Source organism: Accipiter gentilis, chromosome 2, assembly GCF_929443795.1.
Source record: "Accipiter gentilis chromosome 2, bAccGen1.1, whole genome shotgun sequence".
NCBI lineage: Eukaryota > Metazoa > Chordata > Aves > Accipitriformes > Accipitridae > Astur > Astur gentilis.
Genome location: NC_064881.1, coordinates 17,216,380 through 17,243,941, shown reverse-complemented (window position 1 = coordinate 17,243,941; position 27,562 = coordinate 17,216,380). Strand labels below are relative to the sequence as shown.

Below are 27,562 nucleotides of genomic sequence, written 5' to 3'. Positions count from 1 at the left end.
GTCACTATAAGGCAATTCAGATTGAGTAAATACTTATATCTGCCTGCATGCAGGGATGTGTATCCTAAAAATGTCACCTTAAACAAAGTTATAACTTTTTTTTTCCCCCCTCCTAGAAAGCTGAATGGATGACAACTACTTGCAACCATGCACTTTATGCAATATGTGATGTATTCACACAGTATTTAGAAGTACTTAGTGATGTTCTCTTGGATGATATATTTGCACAGCTGTACTGGTGTGTGCAGCAAGGTAGGACTATACCAAATTATGTTAAACGATGTTAACATTTTACTGTGTCGAATGTGAATAAACAAATGCACTGTTCATCTTTTCCAGACAATGAACAACTGGCACGGTCTGGTACAAACTGTTTGGAGAATGTTGTCATCCTAAATGGTGAAAAGTTTACCCTAGAAATCTGGGATAAAACTTGTACTTGCATGCTGGATATTTTCAAAACTACAATCCCTCATGCGTAAGACAACTGTTGATATTTATACTTTGCAAAATAGTTTAGCTAGATAACTTACTGATTTCAAACTGTTATATATCTAATTGGTGGGATGAACAAAAAGCTGTTATGTGTGGACTAAATAGAAGCAGACTTTCTTGGAACATAATGATAAATTAGGTGCTAGATATACTACTTCTGTGTTGTAAATGATAAACTGTTAAAAACTAGAAATACCATATGGGACATAAGAAAAAAAAAAAACCACACCACAACCTAAAACTGTTAACTCAAATCAATTTTACAATGTTGGATTTTTTGAGAAGTACCATCTGATTTTTTGGTCATGTTGTTTTTGTAATAGAAGAATGCTATTGATAGCCAGACTTTGCAATTTGTAATTACATGTGAAGCTTTTTCCATAAAATACTGCAACAGTCTTACAGATTTAAGTCTCTGTGGTTGATGGATAACTGCCATCATATGTTTCTATGAATCCTAATCTTTTTATGAAAATTATCTTGCATATTTGGTAACTGTCTTTCCCTTCGTGTTATAACTCTATGTGAAGTTTCTTGGAACAAGGCTGTACTATCCTGAGTAGTATGTTGTACATATACATCATAGAGCAGAATAACAAGAAATTGTGTCCAGCATTATACCAAAGATGAGGGGTTTTTTTCCCCTATCCTGCCAACACTGAGGTGAAATACTACTTGTTTTCAAATCTGATAGTCTTAATGTTGAACTGTTGTATGATTACTTGTCCTGTGTCTGTCAACTAGTTCATAGCATTTGCTTCTGGGTATCACCTAGTTCAGGCCTGAAGAAAACTGAAGCAAAAAGGAACCTTCTGCATGTCAGTCATTCTTTTATTTTAGAGTTATGTATCAGCACCGTAAGAGAGCTTCATTCATGCTTAAAAGATGAGTTAATCCATCTGTCACTACCTCACCTACTTTTCTATGTGAATCATTATGAATTAATTGCATCCAAAAAATAATACTAAAATAAATCTGAAACATCTGGGAGCTAGCAAAATAGTATTTTTTTTGCTTTTTGGTAACTGCCAAAAATAAAATCTGAAGCCAAATCTCTGCATGTAAAACTCCAATTGAATTAGCCCTAACTTACTATGTCCTGTACTTGGAAAGGTTTTGAAGTGAATACTTACTAGCGGAACGTTTGCTTTGGGTTCCACATATGATCAAAACTTAGGTTTCTGGGTATTCTTATAGTTGAATATTAAAAACCCTTCTAGAGCAGCATTTTTGATATCTTCATATTTAGACAAATGCAGAATATTCCTGTTGCCTTTAGCTATATCTGATTTGAAATATGTGCATTATTCCCTTTGATGTTTATGGCACTTCTGCTTTTCAAATGGGTTATTTTTCCTATGAGGGTATCTGACTCCTTCCTTAGATATCCATTCTTTACTTCTTATTTCCTTTTTTAATCTTCTATGCCTTCTTTGAGAACTTCATTTTATTATTCCTATTTATATTTCTGGGAGGTTCCCAACTTTTGCGGGGTAAAGTAAATCTTACTTGGATTTTATACATCAGTAATCCCTTAAGCATATGTAGTCAATCTCCTAACCCATGGTGAAAGTATGCCTGCACTTTTCCAAACAATTGTTGGGTGACACAAAGCTGCTGAAAACAGTCTTTTCACTTTGACCATATTTGATTAAAGCTGAAGCTTTTTAGATGTCTAAGAAAAAATTATGGTAACAATATACAGGTATTCGTTTATCTTTTTAATGGAGACTTTGTACTTATTTTTTCCCTTCCCTTTCTGAGCCCTAGGAGGATACTTCTTTCTCCTTCTTTATAGCGCCTTCTTTTTTCCCTCTTTTTATGGGATCTGGTTCTTTTTCAGTGACTCTTTGTTTGGCTGGCATTTCATATTTGTATTTCTTAGTACCTCTGTTAGCCTCATTTTTGCAGTGGAGCTTTTCCTGCCCTTCCAGCCTAAATTTTTTTTTTTTTTTTTTTTTTTTTGACAACACAGTTTCAGTACCCAGCTTGTTGTGGAGGCTGCCCCAGTACTTAGAGGGGAAGGCAAATGCTCCTTTTACCTTTGTTTTCCCATGTCTGGAAGTAACACAACAGTTAACATTGAAATGAAGACAGAGACAAATTGCACAGTGGTATATATGAAAGTTTTATGGGCAAGTGCTTTATTGCTAATTGTCTTGAAATAGTCAGATGCTATGAATCTCTGGAGTGTAAAGTATCTTCTGGCAGAGGTTTTTATTAATCCGGTCAGGTAGGATTACATCTGTTCTTTTTTTTAGCATTCATGTAAAACATCTTTCAGGTATTGTATAACTTCTTCAGCTTAAGAATTGCAGCACTGGCTGCAGGAATTCTTAGTTCCAGGACTAGCCTCTGCTGGTTCTTGGCAAGTTACCTTTCTGCAAAGAGAGATGATCATATTATTTCCTTGTTTGAAAAACTTAGTACTGGAGTATTTTACTCAGCTACCAATTTCAGCATTTACTAGAAAAGCCCAAACTGTACTCCTGCCAAGCTTCCAGAAAATCATTGAGGTGTTGATAGCTGAAGATACTAACACAGAATCACACAGAATGGCTGAGGTTGGAAGGGGCTCTGGAGGTTGTCTGATCCAACCCTCCTGCTCAAGCAGGACCACCCAGAGCACTTTCCCCAGGACCATGTCCTGGCTTTTGAGTATCTCCAAGGATGGAGATTCCACAACCTCTCTGGGCAACCTGTGCCAGTGCTCAGTTATCCTCACAGGGAAAAAGTGTTTCCCAATGTTCAGAGGGAAAATCCTGTATTTCAGTTTGTGCCTGTTGCCTCTGGTGCTGTCACTGGGCACCACTGGAAAAAGCCAGCTCCATCTTCTTCATTCCCTCCCATTCAGTATTTATAGACATTGATGAGATCCCCCTGAGCCTTCTCTTCTGCAGGCTGAACAGTCCCACCTCCCTCAGCCTTTCCTCATAGGAGAGATGCTCCAGTCCCTTAATCATCTTTGTGGCCTTTTGCTAGAGTCTCTCCAGTATGTCCATGTCTGTCTCGTACTGGAGAGCCCAGAACTGGACACAGTGCTGGCTAGAGGGGCAGGAGCACCTCCCTCCACCTGCTGGCAACTCTCCTAAGGCAGCCCAGGATACCATTTGCTTTCTATGCACCAAGGGCACATGACTTATTCATGTCCACTCATGTGGCCACCAGGATCCCCAGGGTCTTCTCTGCCAAGCTGCTTTCCAGCTGAGTGGCCCCCAGTGTGTGCTGGTGCCTGGGGTGGTTCCTCTGGAGGTGAAGAACTGTGCACTTCCCCTTGCCGAACAGGATGAGGTTCCCATCAGCCCATTTGTCCAGCCTGTTGAGATCCCTCTGGGTGGCAGCCTGACCCTCTGGTGTATCAGCCGCTCCTCACAGTTTTGTGTCATCTGCAGACTTGCTGAGGTTCCACTCTGCCCCATCATCCAGCTCATTAATGAAGATGTTGAACAGAATTGGACCTGGTGTTGACCCCTAGGGTACCACACCACTAGCTGGTGGCCTCCAACTAGACTTTATGTCCCTGATCACCACCCTCTTGGCTCAGCTGTTCAGCCAGTTTTCAATCCACCTCACTGTTTGCTCATCCAGCCCATATTCATTACCTCATTTTAATAGTTTATTTGATTCTTCTTTTTATTTAATTTCTATTCTGTTTGTAATTTTTTTTAACTGAAATTTTCTGAAGCATCATGAGAGCAAATATTGGCTTGCCGGTGCTGAGAAAGCCGGGGCGAATGCCATCTTATCCCGGGGAAATTCAAGAGTTAGAATTGGTTCCTTGCAGAAATTACGATGATCTGTCCTCTACTGGCTCATAATGGCTCATTATTCCAATACCTCCTTTGGCAGGTGGAATTTTATAAGACTTTACAGCCCCAAATAAATTACAGTGTATTTAACAACCTCTAATCCAGAATAATCCGTAATATGTGTCCTAGTAGCTTTCAAGAATCAACTCAGTTCTCTGCTCTGCTTTATTTGTTGTCTCATTACATGCCTCAAGATTTTATCTTTTCTTGTCTTTTGAGTTATACAGTCTTTAGTTGTATGGAGGTCAGTGATATGTTAATTTAGGATCCTTAACACAATGGGAAAGACCTCGCTTAGGATATGCAGGCACAAATGTCCATCAAGCATTGCCTCACGTAGATTGAGGCTAAATGGTTTGAGATCTTAACAATGACAAATAACTTCAATCTTACTTTGTAGCAATAGATTTGTCAGAACAAGAGATGATGGGACCACTTAGGTTATTTAATCCAATTTCCCTCAATTCTTGGCAGGCACAGACAGCCTCAGTAAGTTACAGTTAATGTAGAAATTTTTTTGTGCTTAAGGCGAAGATCCTTGAGATAGCAACACGCTATAGGAAAACAGCAGGGAAGAGATCAGAAGTATTGTCAGTGACTTGGTACCTCCTAACAGCAATGACTCCTAAGTGGAAGTGTTGAATCCTAAGTGAAAATAGAACCACAATGCTGGAACATATCCCAAACAGAGAATGCAAAACATCTTTAGACATTCATGCTGATTTGTCCTGAGGTAGATTCATTCCTTATTCCATGTAAAGCTTAAGGCAGTGTGAGAGAACAAGGCCCACTAATGGCACTAGAGCACTGTCTAAAGCCAAATCCAGTATTTCTGAGAAAATTTAATCATTTCAAACTTAATAAATAAATTTGGTGCTGGTTTTGTATTTTCAAGGCTGCTGACTTGGCGACCAGTCAGTGGGGAGTTTGGCTCTGGATCTCCTTCTGATACAAAAGAAAAACTGGTAAGCTGCTGAAATAAAAAAATATTTTAAAAGCTTGCAAGCGTTTGGTACAAATGTGTTGTGATGTAGAATAAGTGAAAAGTAAACTTAGTTTAAACCCATTTTTCAGTTCTGGTTTACTTGAAAAAGTTTTTTCCAGTCCTTAAAAATGGCAAGGAATTAATTGAGAAAGAAAAGTATGTATTTGTTTGCAGCAAAGTTAGCTTCCAGAAGTTGGCTGTAGGTTGTTATCTGTGTATGTTTTAGGTAATGTCTTATATCTGGTAGGTCTCTATAATACTGTATTTAGGGTTTGAGTTGTTTTCTGGTTTGGGGCATGGTTTTTCTTATATTTTGCTCAATATTCTCTGTGATACATTGGCATGACAAGAAAATGCTGGAGGTAGAAAGATGGCCAGTTAGATTGACTGTTGGGGGTTTTTTTCCCTTCAAATTTTCTCTGGTAATAAGGACTTAAACATCAGTGTTTAAAATAGAAAATACGTGTAACCATCAGATTTCTTAGCACCGATTGAATCAACTGATGTAAAATTTGGATTTGCCTCCAAGTGGCAGCCCTGTAGATACTTAACTGCTGATAAGAATTAGTTTAGCTTTTGGACATTCTCACAAGATTGCTGCATGAAGTTCTTTATAGATTAATGAAACATTTGATAAAAAATTTTCAAGGATAGGGTTCCAAGTGAGTTCTACTAAGAGAGACCAACTTCCTCCATTTATCTTTATGGACCATTAACATAATTTACGTACAACAGAGTGTAAATGTTTGTGATAGCCAGTTCTCATTATACAGGTATTTAACATCCATGTGACTGAATGTGCTTGCTCTATCTTGACTCATTTGTAGTGGTCTGATGTATAAAACGTTTGATCTAAACGTTGGCTATGTTTTTGATCCATTTATGTTACATATAATAGCATGCAAAAATAGCAAATACATTAAATGTCTTATGAATAAATTGAAAGGTCTTTTCTCTTTGAAACAGCCTAAAATGAATGTTTTCAAAAATCTTTTTTGTCTTCAGTGTAGAAAGACATTTTAAAACTTCAAAATTAACAGAATTTGTATAATAAGCAGTGTTAAAGGAGATATATTTTGGATCCTTTCTTTTGGTAGGATAGAATTTTTGCAGGCTTTAGATATTTCCATCTGATTTTTCTTCAGGTAGTTCAAATATAAGGAAGCATTCTACTCTCTATAGACATAATATCTATTAAAAGTATATTTATACTTAATAGAGATTAAAACCTTGGTTATTTACTGGTATGAGAAGTTGATATGTTCTTTGTAGGAGCTGTATGTATAGATTTAAATCTTGCTAACACCACAATGCAGGGAATTAATGTGTAGTCTCCAGTGGTACTTAGGGAACAAATGCCAATAGAAATGCTGGATTATTGAAAGGGACAGTAATCGCTATATATAACTGCTTTGCAGTTAATGATAACATATTTTGTTATTAATTACATTTTCCTCTTTCAATGAATGCTTTCTGAAATGAAAGCAATAGGTATTACCATTGATTTTAATACTTTACATTCAACTGATCAAGAAGGAAGATATTTATTAAAAAATAAAACAAAACAAACCCCCAACAGTTCATCTTCCAGAGTCATTGAGTTCTAGCTCTCAAGATAAAGCAATACAACATGGAGAATCAGAACACACTGCAGTAGTCTGCTGAAGCAGCTCTCTGGCAAAAGGATTTTAAATAAGTGCATTTTCTTGATACACATATATTCTCCTCCTCCATCATTTTACTGTGGTAAATTTCTGTAGCACCTACAAACATGTATGTAATTCAGAACAGTCAAGGGAGTAAAGGCAAGTAAAGGTTAAAGTTTGATGATACCTGGTATTGTTTGGACTTTTCATCTAAGAGCTGTGTGTTCACATTTTCACCTGTTACAAAAGGAATACAAATTCTCACAGAAGCTATTAGAGGTTTTTCTTGTACATCAAGGTGGGTACTGCATTTCCCAGTATTGGAACCTCGCAGCAAACCCCATATACTTAATCTGGTAAAAGTCAAACTAACTGTTGGCTGACATACTAAGCGCTTGGATGGCATACAAAAAACCTATGTGCAAAATACTACTCATTGACTTTGCTGTGTAATTAAATATTTGTTGCTTGTTAATTATTCAATTCTTTTTTAGTATGTCATCTTTTTAGTACATCTTTCTTGAATGCTGATATCAAATATGACTGAAGTGAATGAAAAAAGTACAGTGTTGAAACGGCAAACGTCTTAAGCTATGAAGAGCACAACGCTATTGACAGCTTGCAGAAGTTTTCTGACAGTTTTTTGGTGGTTTCTTTTTTTTCTTTTTTTTCAGGATACAATCTCGCAGAAGTCTGTAGATATTCATGATTCTATTCAGCCTAGATCTTCAGATGGACGTCCATATCAACCCAGCGCAGGGTCCACAGTAGTTGAAGAAATGAGTAAAACCAGGCCAACAGCAAGTGCGTGTTTTGTAGTGATTTGGCATTTTATATCTGTTAAGAGTATTATTTAGCAGATGTTTGATATCTTTGGTTATAGCACCAGCTATAACTTTAGAAACATGATGTGAATAAAATTACATTGGTTAAATTTTTGTCTTTGTGTAGTATGACAGAGTTCTGTTGGACTCTTGTGGGTCCACATTTTTGACATGTGCTTTAAAAATCTAGAGTTCAGCTGCTAACTTGCAGGCTTTTTACCCAAAGCAAAATATTAAAAATAGTGCTCTCCTTATATTGCTATGTAAATGAGTAATTTTTTTTTTCTTAAGAGCGAAGTTCTTTCTCTGCAGAATGCAACTGAAGCAATAGCTGAAAAAAAAAAAAGGTGTATTTAGACTGACTTGAAGACAGTATATCAAACCCTTAGGATACATGTGCAGAGTTACGTGTTGGTGCTTAAAATGCTCATGCCTGGTAGTATTAGTACTTGCCACAAGTACAAACAAGGATCAGTGATATCAGTGCTGTCCTGAGCCTTCTCTGCCTGTGGACAGTCTCAGCCTCTGGTTCTTGCCATTGCACTGATGCGCACAACACAGTCACTAATTTTGGTGATTTTTAGGTAACATTGAATATTTGTCCAATATATGGCAGACAACTTTAAAGTTAGGAAATTTTTTTTTTAAAACCTGCCTATTGTTAACATCATGATCGGTCGTGGTTTTGGAAGAGTAATTCAGATGGGTGGATTCCAGGTTTGGTTTATGAATGTGCTTGAAGTTCAGCTGTTCTTCAACTTAACTCCAAAATAGCTCAAAAAAGAAAAAATTATTGCAGTTCTTTAGTTAACAAGCAATTTTCTTTTTCTTTCCTTTAAAGAATTTCCAGAACAGAAGTTATTTGCTGCTCTTTTGATCAAATGCGTTGTACAACTGGAACTCATTCAGACTATCGACAATATTGTGTTCTTCCCAGCAACTAGCAAAAAAGAGGATGCAGAGAATCTAGCAGCAGCACAAGTAAGTAGAACGATAGGTATCTCTCTTGTTAACAGCTTTTTCTCTAGTAGATAAAGTTTCATAAACTCCTGTAACATCTTCTAATTTACAGTTTTTAGAAGCACTTGAGAACTTCCAGCAGACTGTTGAGATCTTCTACATCTTGCATTAAATTGCATTTGCTGTGCTGGGGCAGCACACTGTGAAGATTAAGACATGTATTGTTCAAAGGGATTTACGTAACTGGGATGTGGATAGAACCTTTAACACAGTTTTAAGTTCAAATACAAGTACAGATGAAAACAGGGTAGGACTGAGTTATCACAGGAGCTTTCTGAAGACAATTGAGAATTTTTATTTGAAATCTCTTTTTTTTTTTTTTTCTTTTTTTCTTTTATTTTAATAGAGAGATGCAGTAGAGTTCGATGTCCATGTGGATACACAAGATCAAGGGATGTATCGTTTTCTAACATCACAGCAGCTTTTCAAACTTCTCGACTGTCTGCTGGAATCTCACAGGTTTGCTAAAGCATTTAATTCAAACAATGAACAAAGAACTGCTCTCTGGAAAGCAGGTGAGTCAGTCACCTTGGAGAAGTATTTTGTGAGAGTGTGTTACTGTGCTCTGAATTGACCCAAAAATAGGTCAAAAGTATTTTGATGCTGAATCTAAAATTGAGTATCAGGCTGTAACTTTTTAACCCTAGAATCCCTAAGGGGAGGAGACCTCATCTGTGCAGGTGCAAATATTTTTTCGATTTCCTAAAACTTAAGGTTTCACTGGGTTATGGCTGCCAAGCTGATCCTGGGCTGTAGGTGTGAGTCCCATGCTTGGAAGCTGCAGGCACAAAACCCCAAAACTTGTTAGGGGGGTTGTTTTACCTACCAGTGTATAAGTGAAATATCTGTCATTTTCTGAGACAGATGGAAAATGGACTCTGTAGCATTTTGTTTAATCTATTCTTTGCACAAAGGTTAGCTACACTAGCATTTTTAATGGTGAATGCATACTGTGAATATGCAGCAAGCTGTTTGGTACATTGATGTATGCATACACAGAACCGCTTCAGCTTGAGTGAGGTGGTATTAATATTTATGGGTATGCTTTTTGCTAGTATGGACCTCCACTAGCAAACTGAGTTTAATTATACAGTAACAGCTTTGGAAACAGTAGCATTGTAGACATTTTTATCAAAAACAAGCAATAAACCAGTATACACTATAGATATATATGATTGAGACGAACTGATCCGTTGTTCACGTGGTTAGAATGCACTTTTATTATACGCCCAGGTTTCACATCTACTTGGAAGCTTATATAAAAATGGGCACCAAACACAATTACAATGTATATATACGTAGGTTAATTTTTAGCAGTACTCCGTTGTACTAAATGTTGTGAGAAATTAATTACATAAGGTGGGTCTTCTGTCTATGTGCAGAAGATGCTTAGAAGGCGAAGTGGGGGACTGTAAGGAAAAATGTCAGTTGAAACAAAAACGTAAGTGGATGCTTGGACTTTCTCTAGGTTTCAAAGGCAAATCAAAGCCTAATCTTCTGAAACAGGAGACTAGTAGTCTTGCCTGTGGGTTGCGCATTCTGTTCCGTATGTACATGGATGAAAGCCGTACCAGTGCATGGGAGGAAGTCCAGCAAAGGCTACTAAAGTAAGGTCCATGTAGCTGAACCTGTTGATGTTATTTCTGATGTTAAAGAATGTTTATTTTTATTTAAAAGGATAGACCTCCTCCTTTTGCGGTAAACTTCCTAGAGCTAACACAGTATGGTGGTGGTCACAGCTAATATTAAGGGTTTTTATGTTGTGGGGAGAGTGCTGTACCTCCAGCTACTAACGCTGCCTCTGCTTTTTGTTCTTATTACATGATTTGCAGGAGAGAACAAAGGTTTTGTCACCTTTTTTTTGTAGCGTGTGGGTAGGTGGGGGATTGTTATAGCTCCTCTTTAAAAAGAAAAGCAACTATCACCTAAACCGTGCTTTGTTCTTGCAGTAACCTTAGATAGTTCAGGGAACTGATGCTGTTTTTTCTCATCTGCAGAAAGGAGCACTGGGCTCGAGGAGCCTATGGGCATACAGAAGCTTTTGGCTTTTTGGTTATTCATTACTGTGAATACTAAGGTTCACCTGAATGGTTTGTAGTTTACAAAGTTGTTCGAACAAGTGTTGGAATGGCAGAGGGCTTAAAACCATGGTAGTAATGCAGTGAAAGTATTTTAAGGTTTATATACCAAGAAGCAGAGCTGAAAACTACCTGGTTACATCCGCATGAGATTAATTTTTAAAGTCTACATATCATTTTGTCACATGCATTTTAATACCTCTCAAAGAGCACTTGATACACATTAAATATAGCACAAACAGCACGATCATGTTTTGTCAGCATATTTAATACTGAAGTCCTAGGACTTGGGTTTTGAGTTGAACAAAATCACTGCTTGCTGTTACTAATCAGGCTTACAGTAGCTTTCATGAAACGATGCTGTTCTGCACCAGGGCTCTACACTGGTATAGTTGCAAAGTCAAAGCTCCCTCTCTGCAGTAAAGCTCAAAATAAAATGTTAGTTACTAGGTTTTGTGTCTTTTCTCTCTAGCGTCTGCAGTGAGGCTCTGAGTTACTTCCTCACTCTTACTTCAGAAAGTCATCGGGAAGCCTGGACTAATCTATTACTCTTATTTTTGACTAAAGTCCTGAAGATAAGTGATGAAAGGGTAAGTAACTGTTCGGAATGGTATTTAAGACAACATCTACAGGTAAGAAGTCTACAGAAGTTCCAGACCGGTACTTCACGCAGTTATATACTTGACTTGCAAAGCTCCTACTGCGCTGTAGACGCTCTTTGTTGAGGGAATATACGTTGAAACTGCACTTGACAGATACAGTAGTAATGCAGAGTGAGGGTGCAGTGAGTGATAAAATAAAATGTGTCTGAGAAAATCTAAAAGATGATAAAATCCTTCAGAAGTGTGTGGCAAGTTGCTTTTCCCCCTCTCCTGCTGAGGAAGAGGATTAGCAGCTGATTATTTTATATAAAGAAATAACTCCTGTTTATTCCTCCAGCGCTACACGTACATCACCTTCTCCAAAGCAATTCTGCGGTACATAAATCCATATTTAGATGTCCCTCTATTTCTAACAAACCTTGGCTGAAGTAATAAGTTGAAAGGGGCCAACTACAACAAAAAACTTAACTGATAATAGAAAAATTCTTCCTCTTGAAGAATAAGCATTAGCAAGGAGTTGTGTGTAGTTAGCGAGCATCTGTCAGAGTACATCACAACTGTCTTAGCCTTATTCTAGCACTGCTAGCTTCAGTTATAAAGATGTTTCTGCTGTCACTTTGTGGGTTTTTCACCTCGACTTGGGAGACTATTTAAAATTCTTCACTTGCAACACACTTTCTGAGGTGTATTGATGCATAATAGAATAATTTCTTCTGTTTTCTCCTCAGTTCAAGGCTCATGCCTCATTCTACTATCCTCTGTTGTGTGAAATTATGCAGTTTGACCTTATTCCTGAACTTAGAGCCGTTCTACGAAGGTTTTTCCTGCGGATTGGTGTGGTTTTCCAAATATCCCAACCACCAGAACAAGAGTCTGGAATAAGCAAGCAGTAACAGATAGTGACTGACTGAGTTTTGCTCCGTTTAAAAGTTTATATTCCTCAGCTAAATAAAAGGACCAGGTAGCTGAGCCATTCTGTCTGGATATCCATAAAAATGGTTTCTCTGTATGGCAATGTGTATCCAAGGGTTAACGGTACTGATGCTTACAACTGTAATTAAGGCTTGCAACACTCCAGTCCCTTTATTTCCTGATGGATTATCTCTATCGGTTTCTCTTACCTGGCTCATGCTGAGCACCGAGCCAGTTTTTAGCACAGTCCTCTTGTCAGCATGGGCTGCAATATCCTTTACTGTCCTAGACAGCAGTATAGCAACAGATGTTTATGGCGGGTGTGAAAGTAAAATGTACCCAAAGAACTATATATGTAAAGGTTTGAGCTTCTGCAAGAAGTACAACTCAGGAGAGCTGTATTTTGAAGGATAAAATGTTTATAGTGAAAAGAAAATGGAGATTATTGTTCATGGTAAAAGATATTTAGCAACTATGACTGATATTCTAAGATTTTTGCACACTCAGGCTGTCTGAGACATTGGTAATCATCCTTCTGTGAAAAATGTACAGAGATGCAGGTCTGTAATATAAACTCTTTAACACTATACAGTTCTTCCTGAATTGTTTTATTTCTGTATTATTGATTTGCTGAAAACCCGTAACACTTCATTGTTTACCAAATGCACTAGAAGTTTGGGTTTATTTTTTGGGGTTGTGATTTCTTTTTTTTTTTTTTCCTTCTTTTTTTTTCATTTCTTTTTTTTGTTTGTTTCGTTGTAGCCCAGAAGTTAGTGTTGCTGGCTTTTGTCAAGAACAGAGGTAGAAATATCATGACTGACATAACTACCTGTAATATACTTGTTTTAGGGCTTTTAAATATAACGAGCCATTGAAATGATGATCCTTCAAGGACTGGAACTTGAATCACTGCAAACAAGTCTAGGTTGTGTCTGCTGTCAGATGTTTTTTGTTTGATGTAGATTTCACTCTTATGTACAGAATTTAATGTTGAATATATTCAAGTAACAAATCTGGCATGGTTTGGGGATGGTTAAATTTATTGGAAATGTATTCATACTGTGAATTGTGCTCTGATGGTTAAACGAAGATTGTCAAGCATTCTGTATTACAATGGATGTAGAAATTTTTTTCAGATGGACAAAATGTATATGGTACAGATATGTAAAGTTTTCTATGTAAAAAAAAATTCTGTACAACTTTCTGTACAATATTTGGTTCTCATCTGGCATATTCTAATCAGGTTATAGGTCAATAAAGTTTTTGAACTCTTTCATCAGTGCAATCAAAACCAGTCTAATCCACAGCTACTTGTTTTACAGTTTCCTTTGCCTCTCATGCTCTCGTTTCAAAGGAACAAACTCCAGCCCTCCGGGGGCAGAAAGGTGGGTGTCCTTTGGTTAACTAGGATGTGTCTTCTCACTGTTAGGCAAATACAGGGTGAAAAAGAATGGTAAGTTTAAAAACAAACAAACAAACAAACAAAAAACAAAAACAAAACCCGCTACACGACAAAAAAAGGAAGATTAAAAGCGCTTTAGGTGGACTAGTCAAATGAACCCTGTAGTGCTGCATGGATAGAAACTCAAATACTGCGTTTTGCTTTCTGGGGATTAAAATATTAATATGAAACAGACTATGGAATAAGGGTGGATGGGAGGGGAAAGGCTGGGATTACAGTTCATCTGACTGCTGACTCAGAATACAGCAGCCAGCCAAGCCTTGTCAGCGTCTTTGATTTTGTAAGTAAAAGCGGGATTGGATTGTTCTCTAGTGTGTTCTCACAAAATGCATGACTAGCAGAGGAGAGAAGCACGAAGGCTGAGAAAGTAGATACGGGAGCCTAATCTCACAGGGGAATGAGCCTGTGGCTGTTGGGAGCAGGCTCCAAAAATAAGCATAAGCAGTTCAATGAGATAGCTATGGAAAAACCAGTGAAGGGAATTAAAAGGCATGACCTGTGACTAGGAGTTTTCTGATAACGTTAATTGGGGTGGAGCAAAACCAAATTGCATTTATCAGTCAGAAGTGGGAGAAATGACATTAATTTAATTAATTGTAATTGTACAACCTTTCTTCTTGGGCTGTATTTTAGTTTTTCAGTTTGTTGTGTAATGTTTAAATCTTAAACAACTATACTAGGCCACACCTGAGGTCAGTCTTGTCTGTTTTGACAGTGATCAGTAATAATTCTTAGAGTAAGTATAATGTGTCCCATTCCTAGTGATGTCATACTCTCTCCCATGCCTGTGGCAAACGGTATTCTTGGTACCGTTGTTAAGGTGTTCCTGACGCTGTTGCCTGGAGCACTGTTTTAACAACTGTTTATGTACTTGTTATCCATGTGTCTGCCTAATTCTGTTTTAAATGTCTGTGTAGTTTGGGTGGTTGGGGTTTTTTGTTTTAAACCTTCCCGCTTCATTGTTCGGTTGTGTACTCCTATTTGTAATGATTTTTTTTTTTTTTTTTTTTTTTTTTTACAGCATGACCTTCTCATGCCTTACCTTTATTTACTGCTTACGTGGAAAAGGCCTAATAGCTGTTTAGTCTTGGCGCATTGGAAACTGAACTCCTGTATCATCATTACTCTTTTCTGTACCTCTCTTTAGTTCTTGCAATGCCAGAACTGCACTAGCTGTATTCTGGGTATTATGTTCAACTTGCAGTTCTTTTTTTATAATTAAAAAAAAAAAAATTAAAAAAACTGAGGGAAGGCAGGCAGAAACACCCTGCCTACACCTGAACTTTGGATGTGCAGAGAAAGCTAAAGGAAAGATGTGAAGGACCAAGAGTATCCTGAATAGCAGCCTGGATGCCAAAGGGAGGGTAGCTGTAAGGCAGAGTGTAATTCACTGTGCTAAATGCTGTTGAGCAGTGAGGTTAAAATAAGTTCAGTGGTTTCGGGTAACTGCAGAGGTGAAGGAAGGAACGTAAAGGGGGAGCTGTGCCATGTCCAAGACTTGAACTGGAGGAAACGAGTGCCAGTTGGTGATGGTCAGTGACATTTACAAAAATTCTTGCAGTTAAATGAAGCTGGCTTTTTAGGATAACGCTTAACTTTACGCTTCTGTCAGGGAGTGAAACTTTGGTTAAAGTTCAGGCAATAAAGACAAACTAGTTTATGTAGGCCACTAGATGAAGAAGAAAAGACAAGTTCTGTGTCTAGCTTGGGGTTAGTACAGTGATGGATCACAAAGTTCAACTTGTGAACCAGCTGAAAAGAGTCACCAGGCATCAAAAACAAGGGACAGGCTCTCAGGTGACAAATGGAAGAGAAGTACGAAATACCAAACATGGGCTTCAGCATGAGAGGCTCAGTGGCAGGGTGGTAACTGTGTTATACAACATTTTCACCTTAGCTGCTTAAAAGTATTTTGGGATTCCTGCCTCTGGGCAATTCAGAATCAAACAGCCACATGCTGTAGCCTAGGTCCTGGATTACACTAAGATCCCTGCACTACTTAACTGGCCAGTGCTGTCATAGCCAAAGCGATGAACATGGTGAGCCAGAAACTCATGGTAAGAATTAACCTGAATGGGCACTTCCTCTCTGGGAAGAAAGATGCTAAAGCCCTGACAAAGCCAGGCACAACACAATGTTGAAGTACATCTCTCAGCAAGCATCTCGTGCCTGCCATCACAGAACCACGATGGCCTTCAAGCAGGTAGATGGAAGATTTAAGGCAGCAGTTGAGTAAAAATAAATTTTTACAAATTGTTTTGGTTTCATCATTTGGGGTTTTTTTTGGGTTTTTTCCTGCTGGTCAAGCTTTGGCCTCTGGGTGGGAATTCCTAACCAAGAGGAAAAATCACAGCCTTACCCTTGCTTCTTCACCTTGGTGTTTTGGTTCACTGAACTAAAGCAACTTTCCTCAGCAACTTTTCCCTGTGTTTTTCCTGCTTCTTTGAAGACAGCTTTAAGGTTCCAGTTTGTTCATGAGTAAACATATGCTGAAGCAAATGATAAATTAAGAAAACTGAAGTCTGCTTTTACATTTTAGTAACAAAATAATTTATTAACTCTTAAATCAGAACCATAAATTAAACATATGCAACAATAGCTATATTTCTAGCACATAACAAGTTAGGGAACATAAGGTACATTGCTAATAGTCAGTTTTCCATGAAACTGTTTGCTGAGCTTTCATGCAGGACAGCACTCATGACTGTATGAAAAGCAAGCGCCCTTCTCCAAGTTAGTTACTCTTTTGGTAAAACCTTAAAATGCACCTCTGCTGTTGGGTTACTCTATTTCCAGACAGCGTTGGAGTTTGGCTATAAACAAAGCTAAAAATTAACTTTGATTTTATATCAAATTCACACACACACACACACTCTCTTTCTGTGGTAGCTCCAGCTCTGAGGCTGAAACTTAACTTGTATAAAAAGTGCAAAAACCACCAAGCTATTCCTCCACTTCCCATGTCATGTAATACAAACTGCCCCTGCTCTACATCTGCATTGCACTGCAGCTTCTGTTACTTCATTATTGCTATTTTAAACTACCCATACGGCTCCACACTACACACATGGGCAAGAACGATCCCTACAAGAGACCCTGGAAAGTGCACTAGTGCTGAACAGCCCCTCCTCTGCTGCAAGGCACAGCCGGTTCGCAGCAGGGCTGGAGTCAGCCGTGCGCGGTCGACAGGCCTTGCCAGCTCAGCGGTAGCGGTAGCGTGTCATCCGGCGAAAGCTTTGCTGGGCTTGACTGTTCAGCCATGAATCGTTGGAGCATCTCTGAAGTTCCTGGGCGCAGCCAGGGCTCTGTTGCAACTGTGTCAACAGAACTGGGCCGGCTGCCAGCGTGAGGCGGAGTGTGCTTCAAAAGGTCATCGGCTTCTCCTAAGGAAACGTTGTCACCTGAGAGCAAAGGAGAGCAACATACACCTGTCATGGGGGCCAGAAGCTTATCGCATTTTGTTACATTGAACAGGCTTACTTGTCTGCAGTAAACCCATAAATAATGCTTTTAAATTACACTTGTTTCTACTTAACACACATTTTTGATGTTCTGGGGAACTGGGCCCATCTAGAGTCAGCAGCTAAAGACTCCCAAGTCTTTGATGTCTAATGCCAACAGCTCCTCCCCCTGCCAGATCAACAAGGGGGAGATACAGGCAAACTTGGGTGGACGCGGTAGAATATTCTTGCTTTTCCAAAGTCTCCTATTATGGGGAGAAGGCAAATCTGGCAGTCCATATATGCACAGAAAAATGCATATAAAAATAAGGTCATTAAAATTACAGTGTTATGGCTAAACACTCTTTTATAGACGGTGTCTTACTCAGGAGAGAACTCAGGAAGAATTATTTTAACACTGCAAATGCAAGCAAGTCTGGACATCACAGTCCAGCATAGCTAATAACATTAATGCAATGTTCTGAAACACATACTGGGTAAGTTGTCATCTTCTAGCTACAAAACAAACCACACAAAAAAACCAACCAAACAAAAAAACCAAACCCCAAAAACCCCACCAAAATGGCCTTGCATTTGAACTTGGGGTCATTATCTTTCTGAACTCTACTATTACTTGTTTCAATTCAGACAGTAATCATACTTACCTAATACCTTAAATAGACCGTTTTCGTGTGGATTATCAAATAACATAAGTTTTTATTATATATATAAACATATAATGATACAAATTTATCATTTCTCTGGGCTGTTCATTTTTTTGATTCACAACATTTAATTTTTACATATATAAACAAAAAAATAATGTTAAACACCCCACACCTATAACAACTGAAAATTGCAATGCTTTCCTTTTTAAAGCTGAGTCATGTAAATGAGGAGGTTCTGGTTTGGGGGGAGGGGCTTTAAACTGGGCAGAAAAATGTCCAGTCTAGTGGAAGGGGGGTTGGAACTACATCTTTAAGGTCCCTTCCAACCCAAACCATTCTATGATTGAATACTCTGGATTAGGAAAAAAACATAAAATCTTCACAGAAACATGCTCATTCAAATAAAACATAACAGAATTGTATGTTCTTTAGTGATTAAATATTTCACTTACTTAAGCAGTTCATAAGAGTCATGTAACGTATGTGTTTGGATGATTTTTCCAAACTTAAGGTTTTTATTCTGGAAAAAAATGATGACTTTTTAAAATTTGATTTTAAACCAAAGCTTCTCTGAAGCTTCTCATTACAACTTGAAAGTTGATTGTCTAAGCATGGGTGTGAGAACCCAAGTCCTGCAGAAGCAGCAGCCAGGTGTGTAGACGTGAAGGAAAGGACAGAAACCGCACAATCCCACATACTTTGGGAGTGAAGGCTCAGTTTTCCTCTTGGTGCTTAAGGTGGGATGCAGGTTCTAAAACAAAATGCCAAATACTTTTTGTTCAAAAAGAACTTGGCAGTGAATCCACTAGTTCTGTCACATCATACAGACAGTGATCTGATCATCCTCAGCCTTCTCAGTCTGGTTAAAACAGAACTTCTCTGTAACATCAGAAGTGTAAACAGACCTCCCTCTCTCTAGGGCCTGTCATTGCCTTTACTTGATGCTGGGTTTAAAGCTGGTAGACTGAACCCCTTTGTCTCCTAAATCGTGGGTCCGATGAAGTCTCCTGTGGGTTGGAAACCACAGTTTTTACATACATAAGTTATGGTGAGGTTAACAAAACTACACGGCAGGAAAAATAATAAAGAAAATTAATTTTCTCTTTGCTACTTAAGAGATGATATTTAGAAACAATAAAAATAAGGTAAACGTGTTTGTTCAGAGACAAACAAACTGGACTTTCAGGCCTGAAGGCTGCATTTCCCCGAGTTTAACTATTACTGCCTTCCAAGACAAAGCCATTAGATCTTCCAGTAGTCAGAGGTAAGATCAACTGTTTTGTCAGAGATAAGCTCATAGTCCACATCACTGTATCAGACTCATTTGGTGCTGCTTTTAGAAAGCACAACAGCTACAGTACAAAACTTGCTTCATCACGAATTTTAACAGTTTGTATCTTCCATAAAAAATTGTTCTTAATTGGGTCACATACAAAGAATATCCTTTGGAGTTGCCACTTAATTCACAGTTTGTATCTGGAGGCTGGGGATAAGTAAACCTCTTTCTTTCACATGAAATACTGATTTAGAAATTGAGTGGTGTCTGGACACCCACTAAAAACTGACTGCAGCCCATCCTGCCCCTAGACGAGAACAAACTCTTTCAGCGCCCTGGAGTAGATATTGGTGTTTGTATTCTGTCAGCCTGCACTTACCGGAATCAGTGCTACTGCCTGCTGTAGTTAATCACGGGGGTCCAGCATTCCTTTACTTAAAGGCACAGAGGAATGCCTAAAAAGTCTCAGGCAATTCAGGCAACTTCTCTTACATGAGCAGGGTCTCAGCCACATATCTAGCGTGCTCAAAGCTGTAAGAATTCTCTCTTCTGTATCTGAGTCTGCTCTTGTTTAGGCAGTTAGGAACACGCATACATTGCCTGCTGGAGAAAGCTGCTGGTCTGCAGGGACTTCATTGCCCAAAGTACTCGCCGAGTCTACACTGATGGGAATGGGTTTTTTGGGGGTGAAAACAGTGGAGACCTGGCTCCAATACATACTGATTTTCCAATTAAGAAAACAAGTTTAGGGAGGCTTTAGGGTTCCCACATCAGTCCCATAAAGGAAAGTGAACTGCTGTGAACAGAGCCTCCTTACTGTGCCAACAGGATCAGCTCTTAAAAATCTATCAAAGCCTGTAAATTGCCATCTCCTGGTCATTTAAAGGGAAGAAAACCAGTTAGGTTCCTTAGTTAAATATGTGACAGAGTTGTTTTCTCACAGCAGTGTCTCTGAAGGTGGAGGAGAAATAACAGTCCCAGCTGTTAGGAAAGCAAGAGGATGCCACAAGGGTTCTATCAAACTGCTAGGGAAAAGGAATAAAACCACTTGGCCTGACCTTTTTTTTTTTTTGTAATGTCACTGAGTATGAGGCGGCAACAGGAGCGCAGGCAGCGGTGCAGCCCTCATGACCACAGCTGAGCAAAAGGATCTCCTTACATTTCCAAGAGGCACATATGCTGAGTGATGATCCCCATGTGTTCCAAAGAACAAGCTACACACATACATATATATATACACACACACATGCACACACACAAAAATTATATATATCTAAAGGTTGAAGTTCTGGAGACCATGGCAACAGAAGGCAAACAAAATAAAAAGTGTAGTTCACACAATATGAGGTGAAATTATAAAAGAGGTGGGATGGAACAAGGGCAGAGAAGTAAAAGAAGTTTAAATAGCAAAAATGTTTGGGTGGAGTAAAATTAGTACAGCATTTATTTATATTATAGCAGAAATGAATATGAATGGGCTTGGGCGCTTTTTTTAGTGACTTAAAAATCACTGTGAGATGGTTAAAGCAAACAAAAAAAAAGATGAAGTGCTTGTAAGAGTACCCATAGCAACAGAATCAGAAAAACTGTCAGCATCTGTACTCTCATTAAGTTTATAAAAAGGATACTGATACTGCAATTGCCTAGACAGCATAGCAACCGCCTCCTAAAAAAAGGGTGATTTCAGACTCATATGGAAGAATCATTAGCACAAAGAGTATCAGCTGGGTCATAATCCGTGTGAGAAATTAAAGGCCATTAATGGTTGCCACCGTTGGTACCTTATACACAACGTGGATCTATATCAGGCAGGCAGTCTATGGAGAAGCTCTGAGATAACTCCCAGAGTTTGATGTATTATATGGTCACAAGACATACATAATAAATTCAAGTGCGTGTATAGCAAAAGAGGTATCAATATCAACCTCAAATACTGAATGATCATTTATGTGAACAATAGAAAATCCAAATTAACTAGAAATAGAAGTACTTCTCCATACACAATTTTTTTGGTATATCTTCATGCTGGCTCGACCACAGACATCTGATTCCCAGGAACGCCAATAAACTTACACAGGCACACCTTCGACATTAATCAGTCAGGAGTTTCATATCTATCCACTAACAATTCAGCTATGGATATCTGCATCTTACTGCTAGCTATGACACACTGCAATATTAAAAGGACTACAGACAGGACAAGTATGAGTGCCTGATCAGACAGGAATTAGAGAGTCTTTTCCCTATTACCCTCCTCTAAACTTACTCTAAAAAAACTGTGTTGAAGTTTGCTGGGGAAACCCTTGCACCAGCTACAGAGGTCTATTCATAATTCCTACATTTGAGCCAGCTGCTCACTGTTCAACTATGGGCAGTCTATTAATATTTGTTCCTTTAATTACTGTAATTACTTAGTATTCACTGCATCATCTCTACTACACAGAGCATACCTAAGTAAGCAGATTTCTGCTGGAGCTCGGTCAGTCTGTGCAATCGTTCTTCATTCTTGCCTTTCAACTGATCAACATCGAGGCTGAAGCTCGAGTGCAAAGAAAAGCTGTCAGGCTGCAGCAACAGCGGATGGCCTGGTGGAACATCCTCCTGCAGAAAATCCAAAAATGCACAAATCCTTCAGTTAAACAGCATCCTTTTTTAAAAGGGCAAATATACACCCTCAGTATCCATATCATCTAGCCATTAAGGGACCACAGGAACTGTCTGACATTAGATCTGTGATCCACCTTCATATTTAAGCCAATCCAGTTATCATACATACAGCACGCTCCAAAGCTTTCTGCTTTATTCGTCTCCTCTCCCTTGCAGAAGGTGGATGCTGAGGTGATGAATTAACTTCTCCCAAGGCAGGAAACGTTTCCCCATTAGCACCTGGAAAAACAGGTGAAATAATTTTCAAAGAAATCAAATTACTAGACAGTGTTCAAACCTGTTTATGTTTTGAAATGAGCCAATATATTGTATTTGATTTAATCACAGGAATTAAAGGAATGTATTCATTAGGACATCTTGCACGAAGCCAGTGATAATCCAGATGCAGACACAAGAGCAAGGTACCACAACAGCAGCAAGGGATGAACTTCAAGCAAAGGCAAGGAATATCTTAAGATATATATTGAGAACTCTCTTAGGTAGAGGATAAGGCATTTCACAACCTGCAAATCCACCGCCTACCTTACTTCACCATACCTTGTTTATACCGAGACCTTTAAAGAAAATGAATACTCTAATGACTATAGTATCTCTGCTTCAAAGAGAGAGCACTAAGCAAGTTAGAGGCATAAAAAGATACAATCATGTAATAAATTATGTATGAAAATATGTAACATGGAATATATAATAACCTTACATGGAACAATAATGTTACATGGAATATAACAACATAATCAATGCCTTAATCACATATCCTTAGTCATATCGTAGCCTTTTCACGTAATAAAGTGTTAGAATCTTTTCATACAAAAATAAATAACTAAATAAATTTTTGATCATGTCTATCGCATTACAGTGAGGGGAGTTTAATCTATTTCTATAATATAAATGAACCCTAAGGTGAGGTCTCTTCTTCACACTTGTTTTGTCCATTTCCCCTTCCTTTGCTGATTCTGGAAACCACTTCACATACAAACTGTTTCAAACAGTACATTTTTTCTCTCCAGCACCAGTAACCATGGCTTGGGGGCTGTTTTATGGCTTTGCTGCTGCTTGGTGTGGACAGGGGGGGATCTGTTTTCTAGTTCAGTCCCTCTAGTACCTCCAAGAACAGAGCAAAGAAAGGACTCTGCTTAACAAGACCAGTACAGAATCTATTACCACCAATTACTCTTTGTGACAGCGAAGTCACCTTTTGGAAAGGCTCTTAGTCTAGTCTGACATGTTAAATTTAAAAAAAAAGTGTGTAAATATGTATACACACACACAAAGTACTAAACAATTCTGCAGCATTTGTCTGAAATTACATACTGTGACATTAAAAATAAATCATAACTGTGGAAAGAATGGGGTTTTCATTTCCTAGCAATTTGAAAATAAATTTTAATGAAATATTTTATATCATGCATGAGTTTAAAAGATCTTCAAATGAAAATTTTAAAGTAACAAACAATTATTTTGGTTGAAAATTGACATACCTAGGTTTGAAAAATAAATTTGATTGATAACAAGGAAGTTCAGAGAAACGGAGAGATGTTTTAAAAATTCTTTCATATTACCAGTTGGTTTTTCCCTAGAAATAAAAATTTTACTCCCCTCTCCTCTTTTCTCTCCCTGAGTTTCACCAAAAGTACTCAAGCTCTCATCACAAATGTTTCAAGTAAAAAAATCAAAGCATAATTTTGAAATGGTATATGGCTAACAATCCACTTACCAGAATTCTAGTTACAAGATCAGTTGAACTTCATTATATTCAAAACAGTGCTATTACTCAGAATACAAAAACCCGTTTAATCATGTGACTTTATCACCACAGAAACAAAGTGCAAGCTAAAGAACAATTTATTTGTACCTTTAGTGTTTCACCAGTGTAAGATGCTACCTGTTCCTTTAAGCATCTATCATTCAGATACTGCTATGCAGACGTGCTTTCAAATCACTGCATTAACACTAATGAATTGTAGGGTTTCAAATGAGGCGAAAAAAGGGAAAAATAAATTGATAAACCTCTTTATTCCTAAATGCCTCAAATTTCTGAGCCCTAGGAGATTAAGACAAATTCATTTGTAATGCTGACATCTATTACAAAATAGAGTTAGATTTTAAACCCATGTCAAAAAAACCCTCAAAACAGGAGGGCAGTGTTATGCTCTTCTTAGGAAATAAAAAAACATTGTTAAAATACACCACAAGGATTTCACAGAAGACCCTCAGACAATGTAAGCAGCAAAATTCACAGAGAAGGTGGCCCACAGATAATGAGAGTTATTTTTCATTTCAGGGAAGTCACCAGATTCATATTCAGAATTTTAATAGCTGTTTGTAAAGCCCAAATAATGCAAACGGTAACAAAGTTTTAGTTAGTGCCTACCCCTCAGTACTGGGGAACATGCTTTTCACCACAGTCAAAAGATCTGGGGGAAAAAAAAAAAAAAAAAAAGGCGGGGGGGGTGAATATTATCGTAAGTTAACTCCATCAGCTCACTAAGCTGCAAGAATCAGCTGGATGGGGAGAAGAAGGAAATAAGAGCGAGGACTATAAATATCATGAACCTTGTGAAAGTGGTGAATAAAACCAAGGAGCACCCCATTACACAGGTGGCAGATCCAGAGCAGTTGAAAGGAGGTAGTTCACAGAAGGCACAGTGTGGAAATTTATCCACACAATACTGCTGATGGTAAACAATTAGAAGGATTCAAAAATGCTGATTCTGATTCATGAAAGACAGCCTACTAAAGACCCAGCTTAGAAAGACTTACTAAATGCAAACACACAGCATTTGACTCGGGAAGCCTCTGAGCTGCAAGTCACTGGAGGCTGGAAGAGTACTCTGCAGCGCTGCTGCATGTCTGCCCTCCACCTTATATTCTTCCCCATGCGCCTGTTCCAGCTACTGTTAGGATATTTGGCCAGATTCTAGACTGATGGACTCTCCTGAAGCATCCTTTCATCATTTGGGCTGTAACTAAGAAAGAGTATTTCCTAACCTGAAGAAGAATGTATTGCAGACTACAGAGAATACCAAATGCATTGCACGAGCCTGAAAGCCCCATCCTGTGCCCTTCCCAATGCCAGGCTCTATCCTGTACTCCAGGACTTGCACATTAACAGAATAGGCTTGAATACATTTCAAATTAAGAAGTCTGCTTTTAACCAAAGCCAGAGATAACAATCATCAGTGCAGAGAAACATAACTAGTTTCGTTAAAAAACACTTACAGGAATCTACTGCATCTCCCCTACAGCAAAGAATAAAACCTTTAAGATGATTTCCCATAGATGATTGAAGAGAATTTCAAGGTACTGTAATGCTTACTAATGGAAAATAACGCAGAGGCCTGAGCTAGTTGGGTTTTTTGAAGAAGAGAAAATAAGTTCTAGCCTTATTATTTCTAGTGACTAGAAACAAAACACATCTGAAATAGGACTTTTACATACATGCATATAGAGGTTGAATAAAGAGACACAGGACAATGTTACACATAGTCCTCTATACAAAAAATCTTAAGAAAACTAAAAATCATTTACTTCAGATGATTAGTAAGTGACAATGTTTACAAGTATGATGTTGCAAGTTATGTGAAATTAAGTAATGTGTGAACAGTAGAAAAGTGAGTAATTTAGAATGGATCACTAATTTATACTCATATAATCATACTTAAAATCAAGCATGCTTGTAAAACAAAGAATAAAAATGAAAAGAATCACTGGCTGCCTAACACTTCTGTATTTCACTATGGACAGCTTGTAATTGTAAGCTGTGATTGCTAATAAATTATTTTATTTGCTGCAAAACAATAGAAGAGTATTGCATATTCTACCATTGTAACACATTTGCTGAATAAATATTAGGTTTTCCTTATCCAAAGCTGGGAAGATGTCAAAAAAAGCTCCTTGACAAGGCTAACATTCCAGTCAGAGCACAATGGGCACAGAAAGATGCTTTCTCATGAAAAGATATGAAGTGGTATAAGGCAAGTGAGCAGCAGCATTAATTTTAGGTGTGACCTACACAAATTCATTGCAGTACAATTCCATAAAGATCTGCATTTTAATTTGGAGGCATAATTTTCTAATACTTTAAAACAATCACCATAGCTACACCCACTGCAAATTTTAAAACAGCAATAATCTTTTTAGAAACACATCATTAGATTAAATGACAAGTTTGTACACTCATAACATAGTTAAGGGGAGGTGTAAACTCACCAATGAAAGCGCTATCCGATTCCAACAGTGAATTTTTCAAGAGTTCATTAGACTCATTCCGGAACTACAAAAGTGAAACAGAAGATGTGCAAGTTCAGATGCCTCAATATCTTTCTGGGGCCAAATTATAATTAATGTAAATTACTTGCCAAACTTCTGCAAAGCAAACAGCACCTCTACAGTGTTCTGTACTGTTTCTTACTTTGTGGCTATAAAAAACCTATACATTTTTAAATAACTCGCGTTCTCTTTAAGCATTATGGTTTTTTTTACTTTTCTGTAGTAATCCCATTTGCTGAAATTGCCTACACATGGCAACTGTTGTGGTGATTTTTGTAACACAGACTTTTCCATCAAGAAGTATGTCCTCATCACTCTGCTTGAGTTTTAGAACAGTCAGCACTACAAGTGAGCTTTGCACCTAAGGTGTGTATGAAGTATTGATCGAACAAAGAATGATTCCTTGTGTTTGACTTACCCCACCACATACAATCTTTGATATTAAAGCATCAAAATAACAAATTTCTTCATAGTAATAACAAGCACTAAGAGTAACACTTGTAGTTCACTGCATAGTTGCAACCATTTGTTACAGAAATTCTACTATGGAATCATTTATGTTGAAAACCACTCTGAAATCAAAGCAGTAGAAACTATCAGAGGAAACAGAACAAGAGAAAACAAATTTTTGACTGCAAAGCATTGATCTGAAGAAGAGTTTCAGGCAATAAATTACAACTATAAAATGTGCTACAGTGATGTTTTTTCTTTAAATAAAAAACATTTCATTTCTGCATGTAATTCCTTGAGGCTAATGGCTTTGCTCTTGCTTGGTCTTCCATTTTGTATGGTTTCACATTCCCACAAGACACAGTTGAACTCTGTTATTCTGTAATTTGGGTTAGTGCAGAATTCCAATTTGATAGCACTTTATTTTGCAATTTTCACCAAGTCAGAAAATAAATGTCTCATTTGAGACAATAGATCTAATTATTGATTGCCACGTGCATCACTTAAGCCACCTGAATTCAGAGCAACTGCTTCTGGCTTGGCTTTTTCTACTAATTGCCATCCCCAGCAGCAATCTAACATCACATGAATATAAAGTAAGTACCAACAAATATAAAAAGAAGGGAGTTAAAGAATCAAACCATCGCTGTGTACAAAGATAAACAACTTCTGTCAAGTTTAAGAAACTGTTACTCATTGTATTGACAAGCAAGAGAAGTAAATAAGCTTGCTGTCTTGTTACTTAAGTGTAATTCCTTTCTCCAAATCTGTGAAAGACACAATATTTCTCACACTTGAAAAAGGTAAAGCAATATTAAAAAAAAAACAACAACAAAAAAACAACCAAAACCCACCAAAAAACCACAACCCTGTCTTATTCTTACCAGTCCCATGGTTTGTGGGTTACCGCCAGAAGCAGAATCATCTTGGTCAACAAAAGCCATATAGACAAGGGACAA

At 37.9% G+C, this 27,562-nt stretch overlaps 2 protein-coding genes across 12 annotated transcripts in view; one reads left to right on the top strand and one right to left on the bottom strand.

Annotated features, from left to right (window-relative positions):
- The window catches only part of ARFGEF1 (ADP ribosylation factor guanine nucleotide exchange factor 1), a 104,374-nt gene extending 89,358 nt beyond the window's left edge, over window positions 1-15,016 (top strand). For 2 of the 3 annotated variants that reach the window (XR_007509580.1, XR_007509578.1), the window contains 10 exons: window positions 117-252; window positions 340-478; window positions 5,200-5,269; window positions 7,610-7,739; window positions 8,601-8,740; window positions 9,126-9,294; window positions 10,248-10,386; window positions 11,330-11,447; window positions 12,188-13,756; window positions 14,855-15,016. Coding sequence is in view for 1 of the 3 variants with exons in the window: in XM_049828516.1 (XP_049684473.1) it covers window positions 117-252; window positions 340-478; window positions 5,200-5,269; window positions 7,610-7,739; window positions 8,601-8,740; window positions 9,126-9,294; window positions 10,248-10,386; window positions 11,330-11,447; window positions 12,188-12,352 (1,206 nt within the window). In the remaining 2 variants the exon portion in view is untranslated. Of the gene's footprint in view, window positions 1-116; window positions 253-339; window positions 479-5,199; window positions 5,270-7,609; window positions 7,740-8,600; window positions 8,741-9,125; window positions 9,295-10,247; window positions 10,387-11,329; window positions 11,448-12,187 lie in introns of all 3 variants that reach the window. The other variant, XM_049828516.1, reaches the window with a different exon arrangement.
- A 1,349-nt stretch (window positions 15,017-16,365) lies between these two features.
- The window catches only part of CSPP1 (centrosome and spindle pole associated protein 1), a 66,759-nt gene continuing 55,562 nt past the window's right edge, over window positions 16,366-27,562 (bottom strand). For all 9 annotated transcript variants that reach the window (XM_049828558.1, XM_049828566.1, XM_049828576.1 and 6 more), the window contains 5 exons: window positions 27,488-27,528; window positions 26,094-26,157; window positions 21,994-22,103; window positions 21,668-21,818; window positions 16,366-17,234 (listed from right to left, as the gene is read on the bottom strand). In XM_049828558.1, coding sequence (XP_049684515.1) covers window positions 17,002-17,234; window positions 21,668-21,818; window positions 21,994-22,103; window positions 26,094-26,157; window positions 27,488-27,528 — 599 coding nt within the window. In that variant the 3' untranslated portion in view covers window positions 16,366-17,001. The remainder of the gene's footprint in view (window positions 17,235-21,667; window positions 21,819-21,993; window positions 22,104-26,093; window positions 26,158-27,487; window positions 27,529-27,562) is intronic.